This window comes from Cimex lectularius, unplaced genomic scaffold (assembly GCF_000648675.2).
Source record: "Cimex lectularius strain Harlan isolate CLEC.00 unplaced genomic scaffold, Clec_2.1 scaffold98, whole genome shotgun sequence".
Taxonomy (NCBI): domain Eukaryota; kingdom Metazoa; phylum Arthropoda; class Insecta; order Hemiptera; family Cimicidae; genus Cimex; species Cimex lectularius.
The window spans coordinates 518,679-544,670 of record NW_019392897.1 but is presented as its reverse complement, the minus strand read 5'-3'; the positions used below and the strand labels follow the sequence as shown (position 1 = coordinate 544,670).

The window sequence follows — 25,992 nt, the reverse complement described above, 5'->3', positions numbered from 1 at the left end:
CATTGTATTAATCAAATATATATGCCCAAAAGTATAACCGATAAACAAGATGTATCGGAAGGTTATGGTTTGCCTCTTTTTGGAATTAATAAAATCAGTACTGCCATCCCATTACGAGTATAGTTCTATGAATCGGAAAGGTCGTTTTCAATTGTCATTAAATGACATTTCACATATAAGCCGGGAACACACTTACCCGATGCAACGCCATGCAACGCTACCCGACGCAAATCCGCAGTCCAATTTTCCATAAGGTTGTATTACTCCCATGCAACTCTGCCCGATGCTATGCAACGCTACCCTACTCTACGTTCTGCGATCCCCACGGTCCAGATTTTCGTCGAGTCGCATCGAGTACAGTCGAAGACAAAAGAACCGGACACTCATACTTTTATTCAAACTACATGTATTATTGTTGTTATATTAATCACAACAAACTTATTTTAATATAAACCAAATTAACCGAGATCAAAAAATGATTAGTTTTTATTTTAAAAAAATTAATTTTAATGGTTTGGTGGAAAATCAAAAAGAGTACAACAAAACACCGGAAGATCATTTTTTGATATAATAAATTTAACTAACGATTTATTACACGGTTTTTCTAATAAAATTCAACTAATAATTTATTTCAGGGTTTTGCTCATACAATTACACCATTTTCGTCGAGTAGCGTCAGAAAAGCATGCTAATATTTTTTGTAGTTTATTTCAAATTATGTATATGTAATTTTGTCGTTATATTAATTACAACATTGTTATTTTGATATAATTCAAATTAAACGAGATCAAAAATTCATGAGTTTTTATAAAATTTGTTTAATTATGATGGTTAGGCAGAAAATTTATCAAAACACCGGAATAACTTTATTTTAAACAATTAAAATTAACAACTATTTATTACATGGTTTTGCTCAAAATAATGCATTAAGAACAAAAGAGGCGTTGCGATTGTGATACTTATTTGTGGTACACGCTTTGGGACTGTACTTAGCGTGAGCTTGACGTCGAATAGATGTGCACACCCTACCAAAACGTGGCAAGGCGTCGGGTAGCATCGGGTAAGTGTGTTCTCGGCTATAGGCTCGAATTACAGTCCGACATTATGAGGGTGTTTATTATTATGATTTTTAGTTTATTTGTAAAGGTACTGTCAGAAGTCAATCAAAAATAACAGAAAGGACTCGACAAGCAAGAAGACGTTTAGTTATACCAGTTTATAAGAAAACTAATAAATAGGTAACTCAAAGGAGAGCTCGTGTGTAGTCTTTTTTTTATTTTCTATTTTCTATTCTAATTTTATATTCTATGTTTCGTTCACTAACTCCATAATTGCTCTTTATACCCTTCTTATGAATGGTTTAAAGTTTCAACGTTGTCTCTCAACAATGTTCTCGCGTTTGATTGGTTGTTACGTACTCCCATTAAGTTACGTGCATTCGCATGCCTAAAAACAGGAAAAAAGGATTTCAGACTTTCAGCTGGGGAAGCGACCACCCTGCCAGATAGGGCAGTCCAAACTATTTTAAACACTTTATATTTTGTTCTGAGTAACACCTAAATTAAATTACACCTTTTCTCCTCAGCACAGGATGCTTCTAATGCAAACGGTAATGAAAAAATAAAAAGTAAGTACATTTAATTTTGAATTTCTTTTAATAAATAAATTGTTACGAATACTATATCGAAAAGATAATTTCAAAAATGTATTAAACCTTTGGAGAAAATGTAGATAGCGTTTCAAAAAATATATCAACAAAATCATACCATATCAAAGTGAAGAACAATAAAAAACAAATCATATGTTTTTAGGCAATGTTAATAATGCTTTTGCAAGAGTATGTTCCCGAATAGGTCTAGTGCGTCGTAAATCGGCTGGTACATAACCGGAACATCTCCAGATAAGCATGACTGGCCCCATGAGACAATCGCGTATACTTCGTCGGCGCAGACCAAAGGGCCCCCCGAATCTCCGATGCAGACGTCGCTCAGGTGGGTCACGCCCTGAGCACAGACCATCGGGTAGAGGTATTCTAGCCTGCATAACAGCGGGTTCTGGTTGCATATGACCTCGTGGCAGAAATCCCAGGAAAACACCCTAGCGTCAACGACTTGTAAGGCCATCGCGAAGATCCCACCCTGCTCTCCTTCGTAGAGCGGTCTCACTTTCAGGCCCCAGCCGACGGTCTGGCAGATGGTCTTGTTCTGTACGTGGCTCTTCACCCTCAGCATTATCTCATCTTTGTCCAAGGAAGTGAAAGAGGCGGGCCTAAGTCGGGGATTCCACTGAAACGGGATGGTTACCTTGGCCAAGGCGATGTCGTAGCTGATGACCGCGGACATGTAGCAATTGGGATGGGTAAAGGCCAATTCCAAGGAGCGTGTCACTGCGGGCTTGATTGGATTCCTATTTAGGCTACCCGCAGTAACGAACAGATGGGTCAACTCGATGGGTTCCCCTTGGCCTTCTTTGTTGAATATGCGAAAACAGTGGCAAGCGGAAATTATAAAATTCCTGTTTACGATCACTCCACCACACCTTTGGAGATATATGGTTTTCCACTGGATGCTGACCACGAATGGAAATTCTCCCTCGAGAGCAGTGCGACCATTGATTATCTTCTTTGTGCAAGAGCATTGGGAACTGAAGAGTAAAAGTGAAGATGTAACAAATACCAAATACTTATTAAATACGTACATTGCAATAATACTGTGAGTTTAAAACATGTGATTTTTTCTTTTAATCTTCATTCAGGTTTTTCCTTTTATAATTTTTAAACTTCTTTAAATTATTTATTACTTCTGGCGACGCCCGTGCGGGGCCTCGGGTTCTGGTCGGTCTTGGGCTGGATTGAGGGGTGCCTCCCCGGACTCTGAGGTCAAGGAATCTCCAGCGAGCTTAGAGAAGGTGTCGATGGTGACTAGATACCGACCCCTCCTCGATAAAGTCCTGCGCGCAATATTAAGACTAAAAGCATCAGTTGCGAGAAATCCATGTGGTTCCGTTCTTTCCATGCCTGGGGCTGCCACTGCGCCGGGGTCTGCGAGGGCCTCGCTCAGAGGGGGCCGGGCTGCGCCTTTGACTTGCAAATACTCAAGGCTTAATGACCAATAAGGTTGCAGCCTTTAATTTATTAAAAAAAAAAAAAACTTATTTATACTAATGCTTTACCATCATCTGAAAACTCTACCTTGGCACAACTAAGACGACGTAGGTACTCAAAGAAGCACCCCATTCTTAAGCTAACCAAGTAATCAAACATGATAAAAACTAAAACACTATTTACTATCACCTTATAGCGCAAATATTATTCCGCCACGGTTATATCCATTTTTATATAAGAGGTGAAAATAGTACCAAACATCTCGCACAAAACATAGCACTGAAATATGAAATACATTTAATAACGGCATAAAACAACACTACTCTACCTCACAACAGTTTTAAACGGGAAACACACCCGAGGCAAAGCTATGCGAAGCTACCCGATCCAAAGTCCAAGACAAAAGAACCGGATACTCAGACTTTTATTCCAACTACATGTATTATAGCCGTTATATTAATTACAACATACTTATTTCAATATAACCCAAAAGGAACTGGGATCAAAAATTCATTAAGTTTTATTTAAAAAAAATTAATTTAATGGTTTCGTAGAAAATTGATCAAAACACCGGAATACTATTGTTTGATATAATGAATTTAACTAACAATTTATTACACGGTTTTACACATACAATTTAACTAACAATTTATTTCATGGTTTTGCTCATACAATTACACCATTTTCGTCGAGCAGCTTCAGAAAATGACACTCATTTTTTTGTAGTTTATTTCAAACTAAGCATATGTAATTTTGTCGTTATATTAATTACAACATTCCTATTTTAATGTAAGCCACATTAAACGAGATCAAAAATTCATAAGTTTCTACAAAAATTATTTAATTATGATGGTTAGGAAGAAAATTTATCAAAACACCGGAATAATTTTATTTAAACAAACAATTTATTAAATGGCTGTTGTTGGTTCCTTAAATGTTAAACTGAAAATTAATGAAAGAAGTGAACAATTTTATTCAAACGTTGCGTTACCCTCCCACTATTCTTCTCTCTTTCTACATCTTTAAAATTGTATAAGTCCTTCTCTCTTACACATCAGCCAAAACTTTTTTATATTATTGAGAGATATAGGATTAATATAGGTCTAAAAGGGCCTCAGTAATTGTCAGTTTTTTTATTAGACATCATCGTGAATTCCTCACAAGAAATGTCATATGTTGAAAAACAAGTCAAAATTCGTGTCATATGGGTTTATTAGTTATTCAAAAATGGACGCACTATTCATTACAACTAGAGATAATTTGAAAACAGAGATTGAAGAAATCAAAGAGATCAAAGAGAAAATCGTTCAAGAGAAAATTACTTTGAACGAACTTATGACGAAATGGAACAACGCTCTCGCGAGTAGGAGATATCCACTTAAGCAGGAAAGGACCATTTTCAGGACGACAGGTACATCAACCCTCCCAAGATTCGCTTCCAAATTAACGAACCTTTTTCGCAGCTCAGGCCAGGATGCTCTGCCGTAACCACATCCGTGACATTGAATCGGCTATTGAAATTTTCCTGTCCGCACCGACCACGAAGGCCTACGATTCAATCATATACGACTGGGGATTCATTTTAAAACAGGTACCGTGGTGTTTATGTATACCATTTGGTTAGAAAAATGTAATATGTTACAGCTGAAAATCACGCAAGTCAATTTCTCTCGGTTGAAAGAAGAACCAGAAGAAGAAGACACGAATACAAAGACGCTGCCGGAATCTCTTTGGTGGCAGAAAGTCACCTCTGAACGTAAGAAGAGGAACGAAGAGAAGAAAAAATGGCTCAATCGTCACGAACTGCCGCCAGACATCGCCGATTCTTTGACCTCGTCCGACGATTTCAGCTCGGGCATCGAGTCCGACGAACTCCCGGAACTACCACCACGGCCTGCTTATTTGAGTAATTATAAATAAAAAAATTAACCAGGGACTGTACGGTGCTTCTCTTTTCGGCCGATTTTCTCGAAACACCACACAAAAGGTGCATTCCAATGTCCGGACAAGTGCTCTGTGTATGTTCACACAATTTGCAAGTTAATGGCTTTACAATGTTAATGGATACAAGTTAAGAACTTGCTACTTTGAAGTTGCTCCTTCAAACCCGCTCTTCCTCTAATCCCCTTTCGCGTCGTCTAAACTAAACCGCCAACTTGAACAATCCTCCCGGATACGAAACCAATCCCTTCCGTAGGTCGGAGGGTTAATTATTTGTCTGGTAATTAGAAAGGAAACGTCATGCATACATTTTCTACAAGAATATCGAAACTCACCTTCATAATTTCAACACTAAAGCCGGGAACACACTTACCCGATGCTACCCGACGCCTTGCTTCGTTTTGGCAGGGTGTGCACATCTATTCGACGTCAAGCGCACGCCACGTATAGTCACATGCGTGTATCTCAATAATCAGTATCACAATCGCAACAAAAATAAATAAATTGTTAGTTAAATTTTATGAGCAGAACCATGTAATAAATTGTTAGTTAAATTTAATTGTTTTAAATAAAGTTATTCCTGTGTTTTGATAAATTTTCTGCCTATCATGATTAAATCTTTATAAAAACTCATGAATTTAATTTGGTTTTTATTAAAATTATAATGTTGTAAATAATATATCGACAATAATACATGTAGTTTGAATAAAAATATGAGTGTCCGGTTCTTTCGTATCTGACTATACTCGGTGCTACCCGACGAAAATCTGGACAATGGAGAGCGCATAGCGTAGAGTAGGGTAGAGTAGCGTAGAATCGGGCAGTTGTGCACGGGGGTGATACAACCTTATGGAAAATGGACTTTGGATTTGCATCTGCAGCATCGGATAGCGTCCCATTGCATTGCATCGGGTAAGTGTGTTCCCGGCTTTAGACCTCTTTATAATTTATTCAAAAGATCTTCGATAAAGCATCAAAACAACAATGGCTGTCTGAATTTTTTAAAATGTTTTTATTTTATTTTTTAAACAAAATATTAATTAATCCTTCCTAATGATTTCGCTTTCATCTCTTCAAATGTTTATTCATCTATTTATTCAATAGAGAGAAAGATAATAAACTGATGTTGATATAATGTAAAATATAAGTTTATTAACTTACACTAGAGATGTTATTTTGAGGCAATCGATGGAGTATCATTTATGGACCATAATTACTTGTTTTATTATAGTCACTTCACCTAACAACTATGATTTTTAATCGTTAACTTTTTTCTACATATTTTTGTCCAAAGTATTTTTGTAATATCGTATTTTATTGTTGTATATCATTTAATTTTAATTTAATTTTATTGTTGTATTTAAGTACTCCATTTAAGCGTACGCCTCACAAGCTTGAAATTATTTGTTACACATCTTTCTTCTATGCAGTTTTAATCACTATTTTGACAACAAATGATCAAATGCTGTTATATTTTGAATTAGTATACTTTTAATTAAACTGTAATTGATGATTATTTAAATAACATAATCATTGGGTTGACATTAAGTAATTAGCACTTACAGTTTAGAGTCCATTTAGGTTAACTTAGATGCATTTCATAAAATTTTCCTTTTCCTTTGACAAATTAATTTCATTAAGGGATATAGCCAAACTAAGCATTTCAGACCCGTCATTTATATCTTTTTACAATATTAGAATTACAAATGATAAATGGTCATGTTTGAAGAGTCACACACGCCTCTTAATATTATTAAAACGTCAGTTGGCTTCGTTCTTACCGGTTCTTGAGCAAAAACTTGATATGAACAGACTTAATTTTTTTGTTAGGACTGCACATTTGAAAAATACGCTTTTGCAACATGCCAACACTTCTTGATACTTCTGGAGACCTTGTTCCATGCCCTTTCTTTCGTCATAGGAGGCACTTTGAAAAAATTTACCGACATAAACGTGTCTATTGCAGCTCCCTTATCTATTTTATCGGCCATTAAATTTTCTTAGATTTTACCATTCTTGAGCTTTGACCGCCCACATATATTATTATTACGTTGAACTATTAACTAATTAATGTTAATAATTTGCATTGCGTCCAGTTTTTACGAAACAACCTTAATTGTAAAAATTGCTTAGTGATCGTTAGTCGATGATTATTCAGAAATCGTGAGATGCGATCTGGAGTGATGTAGGTTTCAGAAAAACATTTTCTTTATCGTGCCAACGTTTCGATCTTTATTGAAGGCCTTTGATTGGCCTTGTGTTGTCTGCATCTGTGTTTTTCTACTAGTCATCTATCAAATTTCTCATTTCACCTCATTAAAGCATTAAAGACCTTTCCCTCTGCTTGGTTGTTTGTATAGTTTCTTCTGTATGAGTCAAAATCTAGAGGGGTTACGCACTGGAAAAAAACAAGTTAAACCAAAAATATTTAATTTTAATTAGTAATTTAATTTGTTTAATTAGGTATTTCGTTAAGAAATACTTACATGCTTTGTTATATCAGACATAAGACAAAAGCGAATTTCACGATTGGCAGCACCTTAAATAACGGCACTTGTTTCAAACACACAACGATTGAGCATCAATAACAAGGACGGTTTTCGATTAGGACCATCGAAACTGTTCTGGGCCACGATAATTGTCGCAAATAAAATCTTACGGCCACATGAAAAAGAGGTTCATAAAGTGGTCATTAACGATTTTGATAAAATTGTATTATCACCCCTGGAGGGAGAGGACCTAGGGTGGAAGGCGGGCTTGAATTATTCACGGAGGTAAGTGGTACCGGGGAAATGTTATGCCCATCATAACAGTCGGCCATCCAATGAGGCGGACCATTCCATTAAAGGTTCATTTCTGGTCCTTCACCAGTCTCAAACAGCCCCCGATCAACTTTTAAGGGCTGGTCCAGAGATCCGACTGCTGTTTCGTATTACGGCTTATATCTTGGGCTTATAACACTTGGGAAAGGTGTCAATTGAATAAGAACACGCCTTACGAATACCGAACAGCTGTAATTCCGGGTCGATCAAAATGTTTTTATATTACATATTTTACACGCACAATTAACAGACTTATAGTCCAATTCTTTTAAGGTTTAATTTTTATATAAATTCGATTTTTGGTTACCTTTTTTAAAATATTACAATTACAAAAGGAAAAAAGGAAGTGGCATGGAAATGTAATTGGCCTAATTTCTCAGGCATTTAAAAACAAACTTTTTGTCAGAGACCCATTCCATGCTAACAAGCTTTATACACATACAGCGTTAGCCTAATGAACATTCAAAGAAGGCATAATAAGTGATAAAAAAATTTCTAATCTACTACACGGCATGTGTTAATGAACAGACGTAATGAAAATTTACAAGGGCGTCCATTACTTAAATGAAAACTAAACTTCTCCATTTTAATGTTATTAAACATTCGGGGCGGATCTCATTTCCTGCTGTTAACAACATTGACTTATTAGAACAGGTACGGAGTTCTTACTTAAATTCTCGCATAAAACACTCGCTGTCATAAGCATACTTGATGTCTTTGAGCTTTTAACGTTATTCATCGTTCGTTTATGCGATGTACATTCAAGGAAAGTGATCACAACATGTAACCACTCCTTCAAAAATGTACTTTTTAACGTGAAATAAATTTTTGAATAACTACAACACTTATAAAACTTTTCTTTCTACCATGCTTCCTTCAAACAGCGTAATATGAAATAGTATCAGAGAAGTAGTATAAACATTACTAAGCTTATTTTTGTAATAAAAATAATATTAACATATCCACAAACCAGTTTAAAGAAAACAATAAATATACAGAACGGTGCTGTATGTTATAAAATCACCTAGTATTTTTTCGACAATTCTATCTCTTATCTCTAAGCTATATCCCACAAATGATTTTAAAAAAAGAGCTTGAAAAAGCGCCTGTATTATTAAATTCTCCAAGGGTATATTTCATCAAATTTATAATTTTTTTAAATCATATTGGCGTTTTTGCCATTGTAACTAAATCTGAACTTTAAAAGAAATGATTATTTGAAGATCGTGAGATCGTCTGGTGTGACGTACGTTTTAGAAAAGCATTATCTTTATGATGCCAACGTTTCGATCTATATTGAGATCATCTTCAGGGTTCAATAAAGATAGAAACGTTGGCACGATAAAGAAAATGTTTTTCTAAAACCTAAGTCTCACCAGACAGCATCTCACGATCTACAAAAAATCATTAACTAACGGTCACTAAACTCCACACTTTAAAAAAAATATTGTATTTGTATACTCCATAATTATCAAAAGAACTAATTTTTCTCCCAATAAGCAGTATTAATACATTACTACAGTATTGTACAATATCTGAATAACTATCAAAAATATAGTTGGTGTGTCAAGTTGTCATGTAAATGTGTGGTTTTTAATGACCGTTAGGTAATGATTATTTGAAGATCTTGAGACGCGGTCTGGTGTGACGTAGGGCACTATCAATCCGACCCACAAAAATGACAATCTACACGGAAAACAAACACATTGAGCCCTGAAGATTGTCTCAATAAAGATCGAAACGTTGGCACGATAAAGAAAACGTTTTTCTAAAACCTATGTCACACCAGACCGCATCTCACGATCTCCAAATAATTATCATGTATTTTTTTCCTTAACAAACAGTAACAAACAGAATTAGGAATTTATTGTTGGAAGAAATGCCAAATTCCTTTCCAGGCAATTATTTATTTATTGTTCAGATGCGATTTCTTTTTATTGATTTTCCTATTTTTTCTATATGTTTGGAGGCAATCTTAAGGCTATCTCGAACTTTTAGTCTCACAATTTTCATTGATGTAAAGTAAATGACAGGGTGTAACTCCCCGCCTGTCTGATCGTCGTAGTTCTTTGGGTGCCACCATAAACTGTGTCATACGAAGCCCTTCATTCAATTTTCTATCATTTTGATCTATTACGTTATTGAAATCAATGCTGAAAAAGATTCGTTTATTTTTATATCTTACAAAAGTATAGTGTGTATTATATATTACAAAAATAAAATATAATTAAGTGTTATAACTATTTATTGATATTTCTTTTATTGACCAGACTCTATAAATTACTTGATTTATGGTTTTTTCGTTAATGTGAACATTGATACAATGGTCGTCATCGTACCAAACAATTAGCCATAGAAGGACCAATAGACGAATTTACATAAACGATAGGTCGCTCTTACAAAGGTCCATCCTGAAAGACCAGGTTCATGTGTCACGGATTTGTATCAAATTTTTTTGGCGATTGTACACTCCAAAATATTGGACTCCTATCCGCCATTAATTGTGAAATTGGCCCAAGTTTCGCCAAAAATATGTTTAAAAGCTGAAATTTTCAGTTTTTGAATATTTTTATTTCGCCGTTCTGTTTTCTCAAATCAACTGTGTGAATATATCATTTTACAGCATTTTTATGTGGATTGCAATAAAAAGCTATCAACGTTTATCTCTAATCAAAAAAGTTCTAAAAACAAATATTTTTCATTTAACCTAGGTCATAATTTATTTTCGTTTTACTCCCGCGAAAGACGCCTAAATAATTTTTTTTGTTTAAATCTAAATTTATTGTTTTTTAGCACTACAATATCTCCGGTTTTTAAAAAATCGTACTCGGAATATCTGATTGGAATGTCTATAATTTCAAAACGGCTATAAGGATTTTAAAGTCAAACATTTGAACCTGAAAGAACATAAACCTTTTAACGACGTATGTACCATAAAAATATATAAAAGATTTCTGCAAGAAAATATGTTTGTCAGAAATTAACCTCGTTTTTTAAATGAAAATAGTAGTCCGATTTTAATACTTGATACAGTTATAAAATTCATTTGGCAATTTCTTTAAAACTAATGATCAACCATGAAGATAGGTTTCCTAGGTTTTGAGAAACAAGAGGTTAGACTTGCACTAAGAATGTCAGTCACGCAGCAGGTCTTCGAAATTATCAGTTAAAAAGTTAAATTACACCGATTTCCGTGAGAGTTGATATCTAAGTGTTTTCTAACGCTACAATTACGACAATGAGGTCAAATCCAAGTTTTGACCATTTTCTGTAAACTTCCGCATGAATATTTTTTCACTGTTGGATGTACTACTGAACTGCACTAATCAACATCGAAGAAAAAGGGGTGCGGTCTCAGGGTTTAGGATATTCAAAACAGCTTCGCCTCCCCGAAGACGTACAGATGATCATTCAGTCAAATACTTAGACAAATACCTAGACAGCAGACTGACTTGGAATCCCCACTGAAGACTTAACAACTTAACAGAAGATATGGATAAGAAGATTTCTAGGACCGAAATCCATTTGACCGCCAACACTAAATTAACCATACACAAGACTTCAATGCGACCTCATTAGACATAACGCAGTGGATCTGTGGGGTTCTGGCAAGCTATCCAGCGCATCTAATCGGTGTAATCAAAGGTCACTGACAATGTAGTGGATCTGTTCTGCTATCCAAATTCCAGCAATCCTTCCAATCAAAATTTCAAAGATAAATCGTCCCTTACTCGTCACTAACCTCATTATCCACAACGAACATTCCTTTTGTCAACGAACTATTCCGTTCTCGAGTCGGAATCTTTCACACCAACCTCCCGATCCATCCAAATCGTACTGATCGAGACCTCTGTACACATTTCCATCTCCAGAACCCGCCAAGTTGTCTTTCTTAATCGACCACGGCCTCGAAACCTCCTTGCCCCTTAACCCCTACATTGAGTGCCAGCATAATTAGATTTGGAGAAAAAAATTTAAGGCAGGCGAAATAATAATTTTTAATTTAGCTAATTTTGTTTGTTTTATTATTGGTGGAGGGACTATTAAAATGTAAATTTCATTTATAATTTATTTGTAACCGAGATTTTTTTAAATTTTTCTTTCTTTTACCTTAATCTACTATCCCTCTTCTCTCTTATTCCACTTCCAATTTCGACGCCCTTCTGCGTGACTAACATTCCTAACGCAAGGTTTAACATCATTTTTCTCAATACCTAGAAGGTCGATTTTCATGGTTGATAATTCGTTTTAAAGAAATTGTTGAAAAATAAAATGCAGTCAATAACTGTATCAAACATTACAATCGGACTATGATATTCGTTTAAAAAAACGAGGTTAATTTCTGACAAAAATATATTCTTATTTTATGTATTTTATTATAAAAATGTGTTATATATTTTTGCGGTACATACGTCGTTAAAAAGCTAGGTTTCTCTTCTTTCATATAGTATTGTTGACATGAAAATATTTTTAGATATTTTGAATTATAGCCGTTTCCCTCAGTTATTCCGAGACGAATTCTTAAAAAGACAAAGCTTTTAGGGGTCAAAAAATCGATAAATTTAAATTGTAAGAAACATGTATATTTTGGGTCTCTAGAGGTACTAAAACAAAATTTCGTATTACTTTCGTGAAAAAAATTTATGACCTACTTTACTTGAGAAATAAGGTTTTAGAAAGTTTTTGGTTACTTATAAACTTTGATAGTTTTTATTTATTTATTTTTGCATTCTCCATAAAAAAAATGCTGTAAAATGACATATAGCGAGTTTATTCCCGCGTATTGATGTACATAGTGTCATCTATTAGCCACTATTCAGTATTTTTTCTGACAATCTGTTACATTTCTTATATCATATTTATTATTTTATTAAGTTCTTGTCAATTGGATGAATTGTTAAGCGTTTACTTTTTTTACATTTTTTAAATAAACATAGTGAACGTGATTTCCCTAATGTTTTATGAAGAATTAGTGAATGGAACCTCACTACCGATGCAATATTGTATTGTATATTTGTACGTAAAGTCAAAAAGTTGTAAAACAAAAAACACTCGTGAAATTGAAACTTTCCATCTTCAAACGGTTTCTTCTCACAGGGGTAACAAAAGCGATGGGCTCGACATGGTGTGGGGCGAATTGAAAACGCATTTTTATTCGTGAAAGTTTGAAATACCGACCGGAGGCCAGCTGCTGTTCCTTAAACAATACCATTCGGGCAAGTTTTCGATCGGGAAGAAACGATTGCCAAGTTCGCATGGCTAAGTTGTGCTAAGGTAAGGGGTTAATTATTTCGCCAAGCCTGTTCTTCCCTTTCGGCTCGGTTTATTAAATTACGTGTTGTGCTTTGCATCGAGAGGTGTTAAGCTTTCTCGGACCAAACTGTAGTTTCGGAATCAATAATCCCTGTTCAATTAGCTGTTTGCTTGTAGTTAAAGGACCACGGGGAACGATAGACTATAATACTTCATTTCCGTTATCCATGTAAAGACAATACAGGTTAAATTAGTCTTCTTTTAAAGTTTCAGTGTTGTTGATGTTTATACGAATGTGTTTATTTTTATGTCTTTATATGTATGTGTTATTGTGTATAAAGTTGATGATAATTTGTATGCAGATAATTATTCGGAGATCGTGAGATGCGGTCTGGTGTGACGTAGGTTTTAGAAAAAACATTTTCTTTATCGTGCCAATGTTTCGATCTTTATTGAGATCATCTTCATGGCCTTGTGTTGTCTGCATTTCAACAAAAAAGTTCTTTGATTGATGGCTCTGATTTCTTCTCATTGTTGGCGATGTCCTTCAGAATACTATTTGCTCGGTGTCCAATGTTTTTCTAAAACCTACGTCACACCAGACCGCATCTCACGATCTCAGAATAATTATTGACTAACGATCACAAAACACCACACATTTTTACACGAGAAGAACAAAAATCAAGCAAAAAGTATTCTCAAGCACATCGCCATTAGTGAGAAGAAATTCGCATCGGCTATTAATCAGAGAACTTTTTTGTTGAAATACAGACAACACAAGGCTCTGACGATGATCTCAATAAAGATCAAAACCTTGGCACGATAAAGAAAAAGTTTTTCTAAAACCTACGTCACACCAGACCGCATCTCACGATCTCCGAATAACTATTGACCAACGGTCACAAAACACCACTCATTTGTGCAGATATATATTCATTATTCTGAAACATGGTTTGGCAATTTTTTTAACCCTAACCGTATCGATGTGAAAACCAAAATGAATTATTTCAAAACTACTTAATAAGAATCAATTTACTCGATACCCATCCAATATAACATCGCACTACCATAATTATGTAACCATCAGCAAGTGGAAATTATTAACGACATGCGTTTTAGTGGCGGAGCAACAAATTTATTGGTTTTCGTTCACTCCCTCAAAATCACCTATTTTATCTGTCTATGTATTTATTGCTAGCGACGAAGTACATACGATACATCACTCCCATCAGTGGAGCCGCTTCTGGGCGTCGGTCAGAAGGTCAAAACACCGACCAGCGTGAATATGAACTATTTAGAGTTGCATTTGACACTCGTATTTGAACCGGCAACCAGCTGCCTGCTGGTCTGTTTCAAACTGGATTAAACACATTTAAAGCTTCACTTGATGTTCATTTATTCCAATTATAAATGTCATACACACACGCGCACGCGCACACACACACACACACACACACACTCACTCACAGACGGGCGCGTGTCGGCGCACTTTTTATTTGATCTCCACATTCTTATTCCTTACGTCTATACAGCTAAAAAAATTAGGTACTCAGGGTAGTGTATTTTTCGACGCAATAAAGGATCGTTCGGAAAAACAATGCACCACCTGCTTAAATGAACTAAGCCATAAATTTTCTAATTGAAACAATTTTTTTGGTGTCCACTTAAATTTTTTCAATTTAATACACGAATATCCTTATACAAAAAATCTTTCGGAATTTAAATAAAAATATGAATTGATGTGATTGGCGTTAGTGGAATACAATCAGTTCCTTTGTCAACCTTGTGAGGAATACTTCCCCTTCATCAGGAATTTGATATTATGTCTAATGTTTACGCAGTTATTATCGTGTGGTGATTAGTGACCGTTAAACGATAATTTTAATTTTTTAATTCTTTAATAACGATTTTCTTTATCGTGCCAACGTTTCGATCTTTATTGAGATCATCTTCAGGGCCTGGGATTTACAAACATTGTTTACATTTAACAAATAAATTTAGGATGTGGAAAAGTGAATTTATCCACATCCTAAATGTATTTGTTAAATGTAAACAATGTTTGTAAATCCCAGGACCTGAAGATGATCTCAGTAAAGATCGGAACGTTGGCACGATAAAGAAAATGTTATTCTGAAACCTACATCACACCAGACCGCATCTCACGATTTCTGAATAATTGCAGTTATTATCATTATGGTCATACCTTTGTTCGTTGGTTTCTATTTTTTAACCTTACCTCAGTGTATAGTGACCGGTAGACAATGATTATTTGGAGGTCATGAGATGCTGTCTGGTGTGACGTAGGCTTTAGAAAAACATTTTCTTTATCGAGCCAACGTTTCGATCTTTATTGAGACCATCTTCAAGTCTGGGATTTATAAACATTGTTTAAATTTTACAATTACTTGTAGGATTTGAAATAAATGAATATATACAATGCTAAAATTTTTAGATACAATCAAAGTGTTTTCTGTGTGGATGTGTCATTATTGGGTGTCGTATTGAGAGTGCCAGTGAGATTTTCATGTTTTATGTTTATATACCTTGCTTTTTGAAGGGATGGGGAAGGAAGTCGGGATAGAAAGATATTTAATTTTTTTATATGAGAAGTCGGCTTCTTAATTAAATAAACGCGAAAGGAATTTTATTCATTGGCCATTAAATGAAATTGTTTTTACAGGTGGTGGTGCTAGTGGTTTTGTGGAGTGGCGTCGTCGGATGTTTCCCTTGCGAATTCAACACAATGTGCACCTGTAAAAGCCCGCCTGACCATCACAGTAATAACAGCAGGGACATCACCTGCTTAGGCGTGCCTCTTTCCAGGCTTCCAGGTAAGGAAACGTACTTAGTGTACTTAACGTTTTAAGCCAAACGCTGTTTAAATGTTAGGGTTGGGTTGAGCGTAAAATATATTTAATATTTTAAATAAATTCAAATTATCCTTTACCGGACGTTTTCAATTCTTTATTTCTCATTTACTTATCATTAATCATGTTAGTTTTATTAAACAGTTTGTAATTTGAAATTTCAATGATAATTTCATTCCAAGACTGCGTGTTTGGTTTTTTTAAATTTTATTTTTGTACGTCCAAAATAATTAGATTCAGTTTACACTTTGAAATTTCAGATGGTATAAAACAAAGTAAAGCCTTTGTATGTATGTATGATATTTATATATAATTTCTTTCAATTAATTAATCTTTATATATGGTATTGGTTGAAATGAAAAAGTTAGTGTCACGAGCGGGATTTGAACCAAAGACCGTCGGCTAAATACGCCGCTGCTCTACCACTTGAGCTATCGTGACTTCGATCCTCTCGGACACCAACTCTCCATCTCAACCTACAAATTGTAAATATGTAATATTAACAGTAACCGGTGATCAGTCCGTAAAGATGGTAAAGTTATTCAGATATCGATTAACGGTCACTAATCTCTACAAAAAAGATTTTAAAGAAAAAATTGAAGAACTACCACTTCCAAACGAATTACGGCTACGATTTTAATGCTAACACCGGAAAAAAGAAGGAGGATTTGCCTGATGTAACATTAGTTAGTTACAAGTAATATTGCTTTTGCTTTTTGTTAATCAACAATTTTGGACGGTGAAAAAATCAATTATTATAATACAAAACGTACATTACTTTCTGATTTTTCCCCTGACCGGTTATTTCAAAGCGGAGCAAAATCACACCTCTTAAATGAGTAGATTTCACGTGGAATTGGTTTCGAGTGGCAATTATGTGATAATATCTTGTATCGCGTGGATTAACAATGCACGAAATTTGATACGAGCATTGATTTTAGATTTTCAGCTCGCAAATCTTTTCACACTTGAAACAGAAAACGACGCAATTTATCGGAAATAACCAGCCCAAAAAGTTGAAACAGTTCCACGTTTTCGTCAAATATTAAAGACATTTTACAATTACAAATTATCTCTGACCGCCTGTAGAATAAATAATAGGAATAAATTAATAATAATTAACTACAAAATTAGGTTCATCTTATGGTCTATAATAGATAGATGTCCAAGATGTACATGTTAAAAATCGGCCAAACTGTTTACTCTCTAGGAACACATTTACATGTTTGAGATTTAAATAAATAAATTACAAAACAGTTCGAAGATAAAACAATGGATTTCCAATCTCTCTTTTTCACGTTCAAGCCGTAAATCAGCAAAGCTAGGTATTTGAATAGCCAATACATACGGGCTTTGCTGATTTTAGCATGTATTTCGATTCAATTGAAAAATGGATTGTAATAGCCGTAAGGGGTATAGTAATCTACAGTAATTCGGAGTGGGCCATATATTGATTTAAAGGCATTTCTGCTGATATTCAATCTTTCTCACATTACCCTTCCAAATAGACAATGTTTAAATTTCTAGAGCATTTTGCGATCAATGATCAAATCGTAACAGTATACATGATATGATGTTCGTTGTTCGACCAGCAGATAATCTACGTAGGTTCCAATCTTCGTAGAGGTCACTACACGGGTGAAAAAAGGCTTCGTACTAGTCATAGCAGTCCAACCGGTGTACATAGTTCTGTAAATAGCTCTAATTTAGATTAAATAAAAAAAGCAATTTTTGTAAATATTTCAGTGATCACAAAAGTACCTGAAAGGAATTTCTAGTCAGGACATAGAAGAAGTTGGACCTTTAGTTATAAGGGGTTTTAGCAAGGTTTTTTGACTTTATTATAATTTATTAGTTTCAATGTCAACTTTAAATATTATTTTCAAATAATTAATCTTTAATTACGATTTTGGTTGAGATAATAAAATCAGCGTCACGAGCGGGATAAGATGAAAAATGGCAACAAGGAGGGAAAATTCAAAAGGTATGGTTGAGATGGGATGTTGGTGTCGAATAGATCGAAGTCATGATAGCTCAAGTGGTAGAGCAGCGGCGAATTTAGCAAAAGGTCGTGGGTTCGAATCCCGCTCGTGTCACTGACTTGTTTATCTCAACCAAAACCTTAATTAAAGATTAATTAATTGAAACGAATTTATTTGGTCAATCGGACCACGAAACCTAATAGATTTAAATATTATTAATCCATTTACGTTTTGGTGGTCAATTTACTTCTTTCTTTTTTATCTCAACCAAGACATTACATAGAAATAATAATTAATTGAAAAAGTAACTTTGTCAATTGACCATTAAAACGTATTTAATAAGTAAAAGAAGTATCACTTCATTAGACAGCTCCCCGTGACCACTTCATAAGTCGCTGAGAATCCAATCCTGATTACACGACATTTGAAAATGGCAGAAACAGGGAAAATTCGAACGGTTACAGGTTGAGATGGAGAGTTGGTGTCCGAGAGGATCGAGGTCATGATAGCTCAAGTGGTTGAGCAGCGGCGTATTTAGCCGAAGGTCGTAGGTTCGAATCCAGCTCGTTTTTTTATCTCAACCAAGACTTTAAATATTATATGATAGTAAATACTTATAATTTTTATACAGATGTCCGTTTCACCGACAAAATGTATTAGGCTGGCAATATGATCCATAGCCTTAACCCCAAAGATTTGTACAATAGTTTTTAATATTTATCGTTTCTTCATCCTTGGGAAAGTACGTACACTATTTTATTACATTAATTGTTAATTGTATTTTTTTTTTTTTTTGAATTTGTAATAAAATAGTCCCCGATGATGGCACTATAAATTGCCGAAAGCTTGGTGAACGACTAATGACCTCTAAGAAGATTGGAACCCTACGTAGTGACCTACATGATGTTCACAATTTAATGATATAAACTCCAATTTCCTTCGATTTTCGATTCAGTCGGGAATAGCGGCTTAAGCAGTTAAAGCATCAATTGTTTTCTCGTAAATATTGGCATTTATCATTGACATATATTATATATTTAAATATACAGGATAATTTTTCAATAAATGCAATACACTTAGGACATTTGGAATCGAGGGAAGGATAAATGTGATGTTGGGGCTGCTGCAAAGAAAGATCAGGTTTTATCTCTGAGGTAGTCCTCTTACAAAATGTTTGTATATCTACTTTTTCAACAGAGAACCGTGCTTAACTAGGCTTAGAAAATTCAATGGTTCGAACATGTTGCGCAACGAAGTCCAGGGGGGATTTCGAGATCCTCTCTAAGGCGACCTTATTTTCAAAAGGGCGTTCTGTTGGGTAACAAGTTATGCACCATCAAAAGAAATAGCAGAAAAGTAAATAAGCCACCAATTTGAATAACTATGATTACATTTATAGATGTTGCTGAATTATTTTGAAGAATTTGAATTGGAAGATATTCAGCCGTTGACAATTTAACTATTGAAGAAATTGTAATTCTTCGTATTTTGACATCTGGATTTTAACGCGTGATATGGTAATACCCTTGCGCGAAATTGTGTTCTATTTTCGCCTAGTAGGGTCAATTTAAAATATAGAAACTTTCTTGTAAACGGAACGAATTTATCATTCGTGTTGTCATCCAATCTGACGTTAAAATCTATAGAAAATTCTAGGTAACAAAACACCATGGTAGATAGCATTATCAATAAGCGCAATGTCGAGATTGGCGGCAACAACAATTTAGGTATGCTCATTTTTATGTTCAATTGTAACAGCATTAATTGGAATTAACAAAACTTTAGTTTGTGTGATTTCAATGTGTTTGAAATCTTTCCAATCCAAATACAAATAATTGATTTCGTCCGAAATATCACTGAATTTGTTTTCATATTTGGCCGACATTTCCTTATCGGAGTCGAGGAGATTCAGCTGATCAAATTTATTTTTTTACTTTTTTTTAAATTGTGCTGTAAATACGGTTCCCGTTGGGGAAAACGTTGGACATTTTCGAGACAAGCATTGTAAATGGATTATCCCGTCTTCTTCCGATGGCAGATATATTAATTAATTTAATAATTTAAATACAATAACGGACTAAATGTCTCATAGTGGTTGAAAACCAATGAAAAAATAAATTGAAAATGTACAATACAATTATATTATGCGATTACATGCGTATTTGATATCCATACAATGTTTTCAAAAAATCACGTTTATAACGTTAAGTTAAAATTTATGAATTTTTTTTAAATTCATTTTAGTGGATGGAGAACTGAATATTCCTCTCAACCTGCACACAATGACAAACCAATCCAGTTGGGGTCGATGGGGTACTTTTATAAATATTCCGCCATCGTCCCAAGTCATGTACACACCTCGAGGGGCGATGGAGATTCTATTCCACCATCAGCCTCTCCCCATTCACTCTTATAAATACACTCACTCATACAAAACACAGAAACACAAAACACATATATTGTCGACTATATACAATAAAAAATTCCCAATTCCCCTACAAAGCTGAACAGGGGACTCTGAAACTCGCTACCGTGTTCGAGAACCATTCGTAAATCCGGCGGCATGCTTACACGTTCTCTGTATGGAGTCAAGGCATGACACCCTTCTATTAAGTGGAACACATCTAGCAACCTTCCTCTGCATAAGGGGCACCTGCGCGGTCTTTGGACCAAAAGCTGTTGCCCGTGTGTCAACCGCGTATGGCCAATACTCAATCGGATGAGGACGATCCCTCGTCTCTTCTCAGGTTCTCTGAGGGCCATCTCCAGGTCGTGCTATTGGCTCGCAACAGCCTCTCCGACAACCCCGCCCACTGATGCTACCATTTTTCTTTTATCACGTTTTTCACTGCATGCTTAGCGTCAGAGGGCCTATCGCGATGGTCTGATCCGGAGGGTGGGACGTCCCGGCTTTCGCCGCCTCGTCCGCACGTCCGTAACCCTCCAGGCCGACGTGTCCGGGAACCCAGACAACAACCACCGTTTTCCCGTGAGGCTCCAGCTCCGCGTATATCTCTAAAAGAGCCCGACGAGAGGGTCCACAGAGAACCTATCTCATATAGCCCAGACAGCGTTGTACATACGAGGAAAGCTGAGCCCTCCTAGAACCGCACCGCCTCGAGAGTGCCAAATCGCATACAGCTCTGCCGTGTATACGCTGCAATGAGGGGGCAAAGACCAGAAGGTCTTGGATCCGTCTGTAAAAATTGGACGAGAAACGATGTATCTATTTCTAAGTTCAAGGAACTTAGCTCTGTAGAGGTATGGCGGAAGGCACGATTTGGGCAAGTTCGCCAGATCGTCGCGGATGAGTACGGCAGGAAAGGTCCATGGGGTGGCGGCCGGTGACCCAGCCGAAGCACCGTCCCCAACATCAGTCCGGCCCTCCATGCACTTCCTTGGAATACGAAATCATTAATTAATACTAGCGGACTAAGCTTCGTCGCGCCTCACGTAAAATATGTGATTAGAAAAAAATGATTTGGGAAAAATAATAAAACCTATTTGATAATATGTATCTGAAATGCTTGAGCTTGCAAATGAGTCCAGTCAATGTTTAAAAAAATGGTATAAGAAGTTCTTGATATTTTTTGTGATAATTCACTAATAATGTTTTCAAAGGAAAGATGACGTGTCCGCAGCTGCTTCAAGTTGGTGGTTTTGTTTCAGAACTGTCTGGGAGCTGGATAGAGCACATAGACGTGATTGAAGGCGGCTTGGAGATAGTCGAGGGAGATAGCTTGGCTCTTCCTCATCTAGGATCTCTTAGATTAATCAGCAATCAAATACTCCTCTTGGCCCCCAAGTCCTTAGCGTAAGTAATAAATTCATTCTAAAATCATCATATTTACATTACAAAAAGAATCTCAATCGGCCTATTTTTTCGCCGTTATTTAATGTTTTAGCAAGTCGAATTGACGTTAAACGAAGGTGTTAATCAGAAATAAATGCCAGAAGGCGTTTATTTCTGTTCTAAAAATGAGAAAATTAAAAATTATAAAACTATGCATTGCCCGAAATTTCAATTTGCACCTCGAAATGTTGGTTAAAACATTCACATGAAAGTTAAAATATATGATATTGTGAGAGTTTTGAGTGAGGATCGGTAGTGTGGACTTGCGGTTTAGCGAGTTGTTCCTTCAGTGATATCACTTCCTTATTTTGTAAGGCTTTTATTTTGTAAGTTTCGTTTTTCTTTTAATATCATATTCTAATGTGTGGTGTTTAGTGACCATTAAGCAATGATTATTTGGCGATCGGAAAAAGCAGAAAGAGATCAACAGCATAAAATTTATTGAACCCAACTAACTCCAAGTTTACGTACAAAGAAAACAAACAGACATCATGCAAGATGACTGGGATCAATAAAGTTTATATATATANTATATATAAAATTTTATGCCGACAGATATAAATTTTACTTAAATTACTCAGTTAGGTTCCCCTTCTTAAAGTATGGTGGAAAAAGGGTTGCCCAAAGAATCCAAAAACACCTAGGACCGTTATTCGTCTGATTTGTACCATTCATCCGGGCTTTATAATTTTTTTGTAGTGTCGTAACCATGTAAGTAAAATAAACATCTGTTTAAAAAACAATTTTGTGAAAATTATTCTTAGAAGATGATGTAGAGAGTCGATTGAGGTCGTGATGATCTGGGTTACAAAGAAGACGGGCGACCCACCTTTATGAAAATTGATTAATTATATTGTCTTATACGAAGCGAGCGTCTTGTGTTACTTAAATAAAGAACTTAATCCTAAGGGAGAATCGATGCTTCGTTATTATATTATGGCGGGTATCCAGTTGCTTTTAACTGACACGCTTTACTCTTTTAAAAAATACAAGTTTTCCTCATTGATGATTAATTTTTATTTTTTACTACAAAAATTTACAACAAAATTCTGCTTATTTGGAGCACTACATTTTACAATCTACAGCAGTACGTGGGTCGTATATATACAAAGTGAGTTTAATAGTTTGACTGGGATCAGTAAAGTTGAATATATATATATATATATATATATATATAAAGAGAGAGAGAGAGAGAGAGAGAGAGCGAGTGAGTGAGTGAGCGGGTTGGTTACGTCTGTGAAAAACCCGATGCATAGAAACAACATCCACGTTAAAAAGCAGAAAGAGAAAAACAGCATCAACATCAAGCAAGATGACTAGGATCAATATAGTTGATGAATAAATTTATATGGTTTATATATATATATATAAATAAACAAATATAACTTATTGAGAAATCTGAGGCCTAAATAAAATTCAGTCACTATTATTTATGATTTAAATAAATCATACTTATCACTGTCTAAATATTAAACCTATTTATTGTAAATATTACAATATATTTTTAAATATGAACTTTTGAAAGAATTAAAATAGATAAACATGTAACATCCTAAATAAAAATAATAATGTAATAACCATTTACAAGTCAACGATTTTTTAAATACACCTCTCTACACGTTTTTAACAGAAAATGTCAGGTTATAATGACATTTTTCATTCATTATAACCTGACATTTTTTGATAAAAACGTGTAGAGAAGTGTATTTAAAAAAATCGTTGACTTGTAAATGGTTATTACATTATTATTTTTATTTAGGACGTCGTACATTGCCCTGAGGAAGGCCAAATATAGAGCCGAAAGCCTGGCAACTGTATAATACAGTGTATGATTCATTGAAGGACCACATACCCAATAACATCCCAAACCAGATTATAATCAAAGTTGGTCGATAACTGAATAACCTCGTAATATATTAAATTATCACCAGTATCGTCAGAGGTCTGGTTGCATTGCCAATCAATCAAACCCTCAAAGTTGATGCCCATTTTGGCGGAAAGGGGCTGGACATGGGTGTTGTGTTAGTGCGATTTGATGTAACTTGATGAGTTGTTTGTTTACATATCCACCTAGTCGTACCTCGAATGATGGATGGTTTTTCCCTTTTATCGTTTCTTGTGCTGTGGGTTTTTCACTATGTAAAACAATTTTTTTTCTATTTAGGAACGCGTATTCCATTTATTTGATTTCTCGTTTAAAATAAATATTTATTATACGATTAGTCTAATAGGCACCTATACAAATCAAATTGATTAGGTTGTACACATTGCATCTGTGATATCATGTTACTTTACATATATACCTATATACACACACGTACATATACACACAAACATATACACACATATACATTTGTAGTGTATGTGACGTCATGATTGGTTAAACGAGTTGATTGAGATTTTTATTTGCCGCCAATGGTGGCTACCTTCAGTTAGGTCTATTATGATATAACATTTTGTGTTTTTAGAAAAATATACGTAGTAAAAAGTAACGTGTTTTTCTTCATCACCCGACATCTATAATTGGTCAGCTCGACGGTGAACGAGCTTCTGAGAATCGACCACTGCTAATATGGCTGAAGCTGCAAAGTGTACCACCGACGCCAAAATCTCAGAGAGACCAGAGAACTTCGCGGGATTGGCCTCCAGTCACGTATCGCGCCGTTCTAGCCTGGCATGAACGGCGACATAAAAAAATGGGCATGAGCTTGCAGCAAATTTCAGTTAGGAAAAGTGCACCGGCCCACCTCTTCGCCTCATGGCGTTTGTCCCAAAGCCGCATGGTTCAGTCAAGTGCACCTAGATATAGTAGGCCCACTACCCCCGTCACAAGGAAAACGATTCTGTCTAACCTTGATCTACAGATACACATATGGCCTGAAGCAGTACGACTATCAGATATCACTGCAGAATAAGTAGCATCCGCATTATACAACATATGGATATTACGCTACGGTGTACCTGAACGAGTTACCACCGTTCAAGGTAGACAGTTTGAATCTATCTCGTTTCAAGCACTGACAGGTTGACCACGGCCACTGCGCTGAAGGGAGATGTGTAGTGTATGTGACGTAATGATTGGCTAAACGAGTTGATTGAGATTTTTATTTGCCGCCACTGATGGTTACCTTGAGCTAGGACATATTATGATATAAAAGTTTGTGTTTTTGGAAAAATATACGTCTTAAAAAGTAACGTGTTGTTCTTCAACACCCGACATCTATAACATTCATCTACTTTCTTATTAAGTGGGGGCGATAAAGTTAAAATCGATCATAATAATGTATTGTAGGAACTCGTTCATGATATCATTGTTAAGTTCATGCTTCTACTGTTCTGTTCAGTCTTTTCCTATGTAGTTCCAAAAGAGGAGAAGAGTACAATATGTAGGTGATGTCCTCGTAGGTGACGCCGTCTCGCGTACAGTATGGAACAGGACTTATTTTCCTTTCATAAATGCATCCTATGTATGGCCCACGCCTAGATATGACTGCTGTATGCCTTGGTAAATAGGATTTCTTTTAGAGAAGTTCTTGACTGAACGAACGGTGGGGACAAATTTCTTCCCCTGTTATCCGTTATATGGTTTTCCAATCCTTTTCTCATTTTGTGATGTCTTTAGTATACTCTTTTTTTAACATATGTTCTGAGAATCTCGGTGTAGTTTATTATCAACAATGCGTCGTTTGAAGCCTCTTTTGCCAGGCGATTTGCCTCCTCATTTCCAAAAAACATGCGCCTTCACCCAGTTCACTGCAATCTCTAATCTCATCCTTGAAATGCTTCTTATTTTGGATCTAGTTTGTTCTACCAGTTCACCTCTATTATTTGGATCCATGAAGCCATCGAATATGAACTGGCCATCAGTTACGATGGTAAAGTTTAATTTTCCGCTGGTCTGTATTATAAGCTCATTCGCCCACTCCACTGCTTCCAGGGCAGCCAACTGCTCCACCTGATTGTTCGAGCACTTTTTATGTAGTTTACATTTAGCCTCTACAATAACCATTTGTTTTGCTTCTATATGTGTAGAATAGATCCCATCCCTTTCTAGTCTGAAGTGCTAATTTATTTCAACAACTACTGCTTGGTGGCTCCATTGTTTGAAAGGAAGCGGTCTATACATTTCACATTCTTTTTCATAGTTTGTACAGTATCCTCTAGATATCAA

At 35.5% G+C, this 25,992-nt stretch overlaps 3 protein-coding genes across 3 annotated transcripts in view; 2 read left to right on the top strand and 1 right to left on the bottom strand.

Moving 5' to 3' along the window:
• LOC106664289 (chaoptin) overlaps positions 1–25,992 on the top strand; it is a 382,618-nt gene that overhangs the window by 261,236 nt on the left and 95,390 nt on the right. The window contains exons 3-4 of the mRNA XM_014389884.2: positions 15,800–15,950; positions 21,638–21,782. Coding sequence (XP_014245370.1) covers positions 15,800–15,950; positions 21,638–21,782 — 296 coding nt within the window. The remainder of the gene's footprint in view (positions 1–15,799; positions 15,951–21,637; positions 21,783–25,992) is intronic.
• LOC106664290 (granzyme K-like) lies at positions 1,263–3,091 on the bottom strand. Its single transcript, XM_014389885.2, has 2 exons — positions 1,767–3,091; positions 1,263–1,446 (listed from the first exon to the last, which is right to left on the bottom strand). The coding sequence occupies exon 1, from the start codon at positions 2,697–2,699 to the stop codon at positions 1,818–1,820; it is 882 nt and encodes a 293-aa protein (XP_014245371.1). The 5' UTR covers positions 2,700–3,091; the 3' UTR covers positions 1,263–1,446; positions 1,767–1,817.
• On the top strand, positions 4,265–5,039 carry LOC106664291. The gene is made up of 3 exons (XM_014389886.2): positions 4,265–4,514; positions 4,567–4,694; positions 4,748–5,039. Exons 1-3 carry the CDS (start codon positions 4,277–4,279, stop codon positions 5,021–5,023), a joined length of 642 nt encoding a protein of 213 aa, XP_014245372.1. The 5' UTR covers positions 4,265–4,276; the 3' UTR covers positions 5,024–5,039.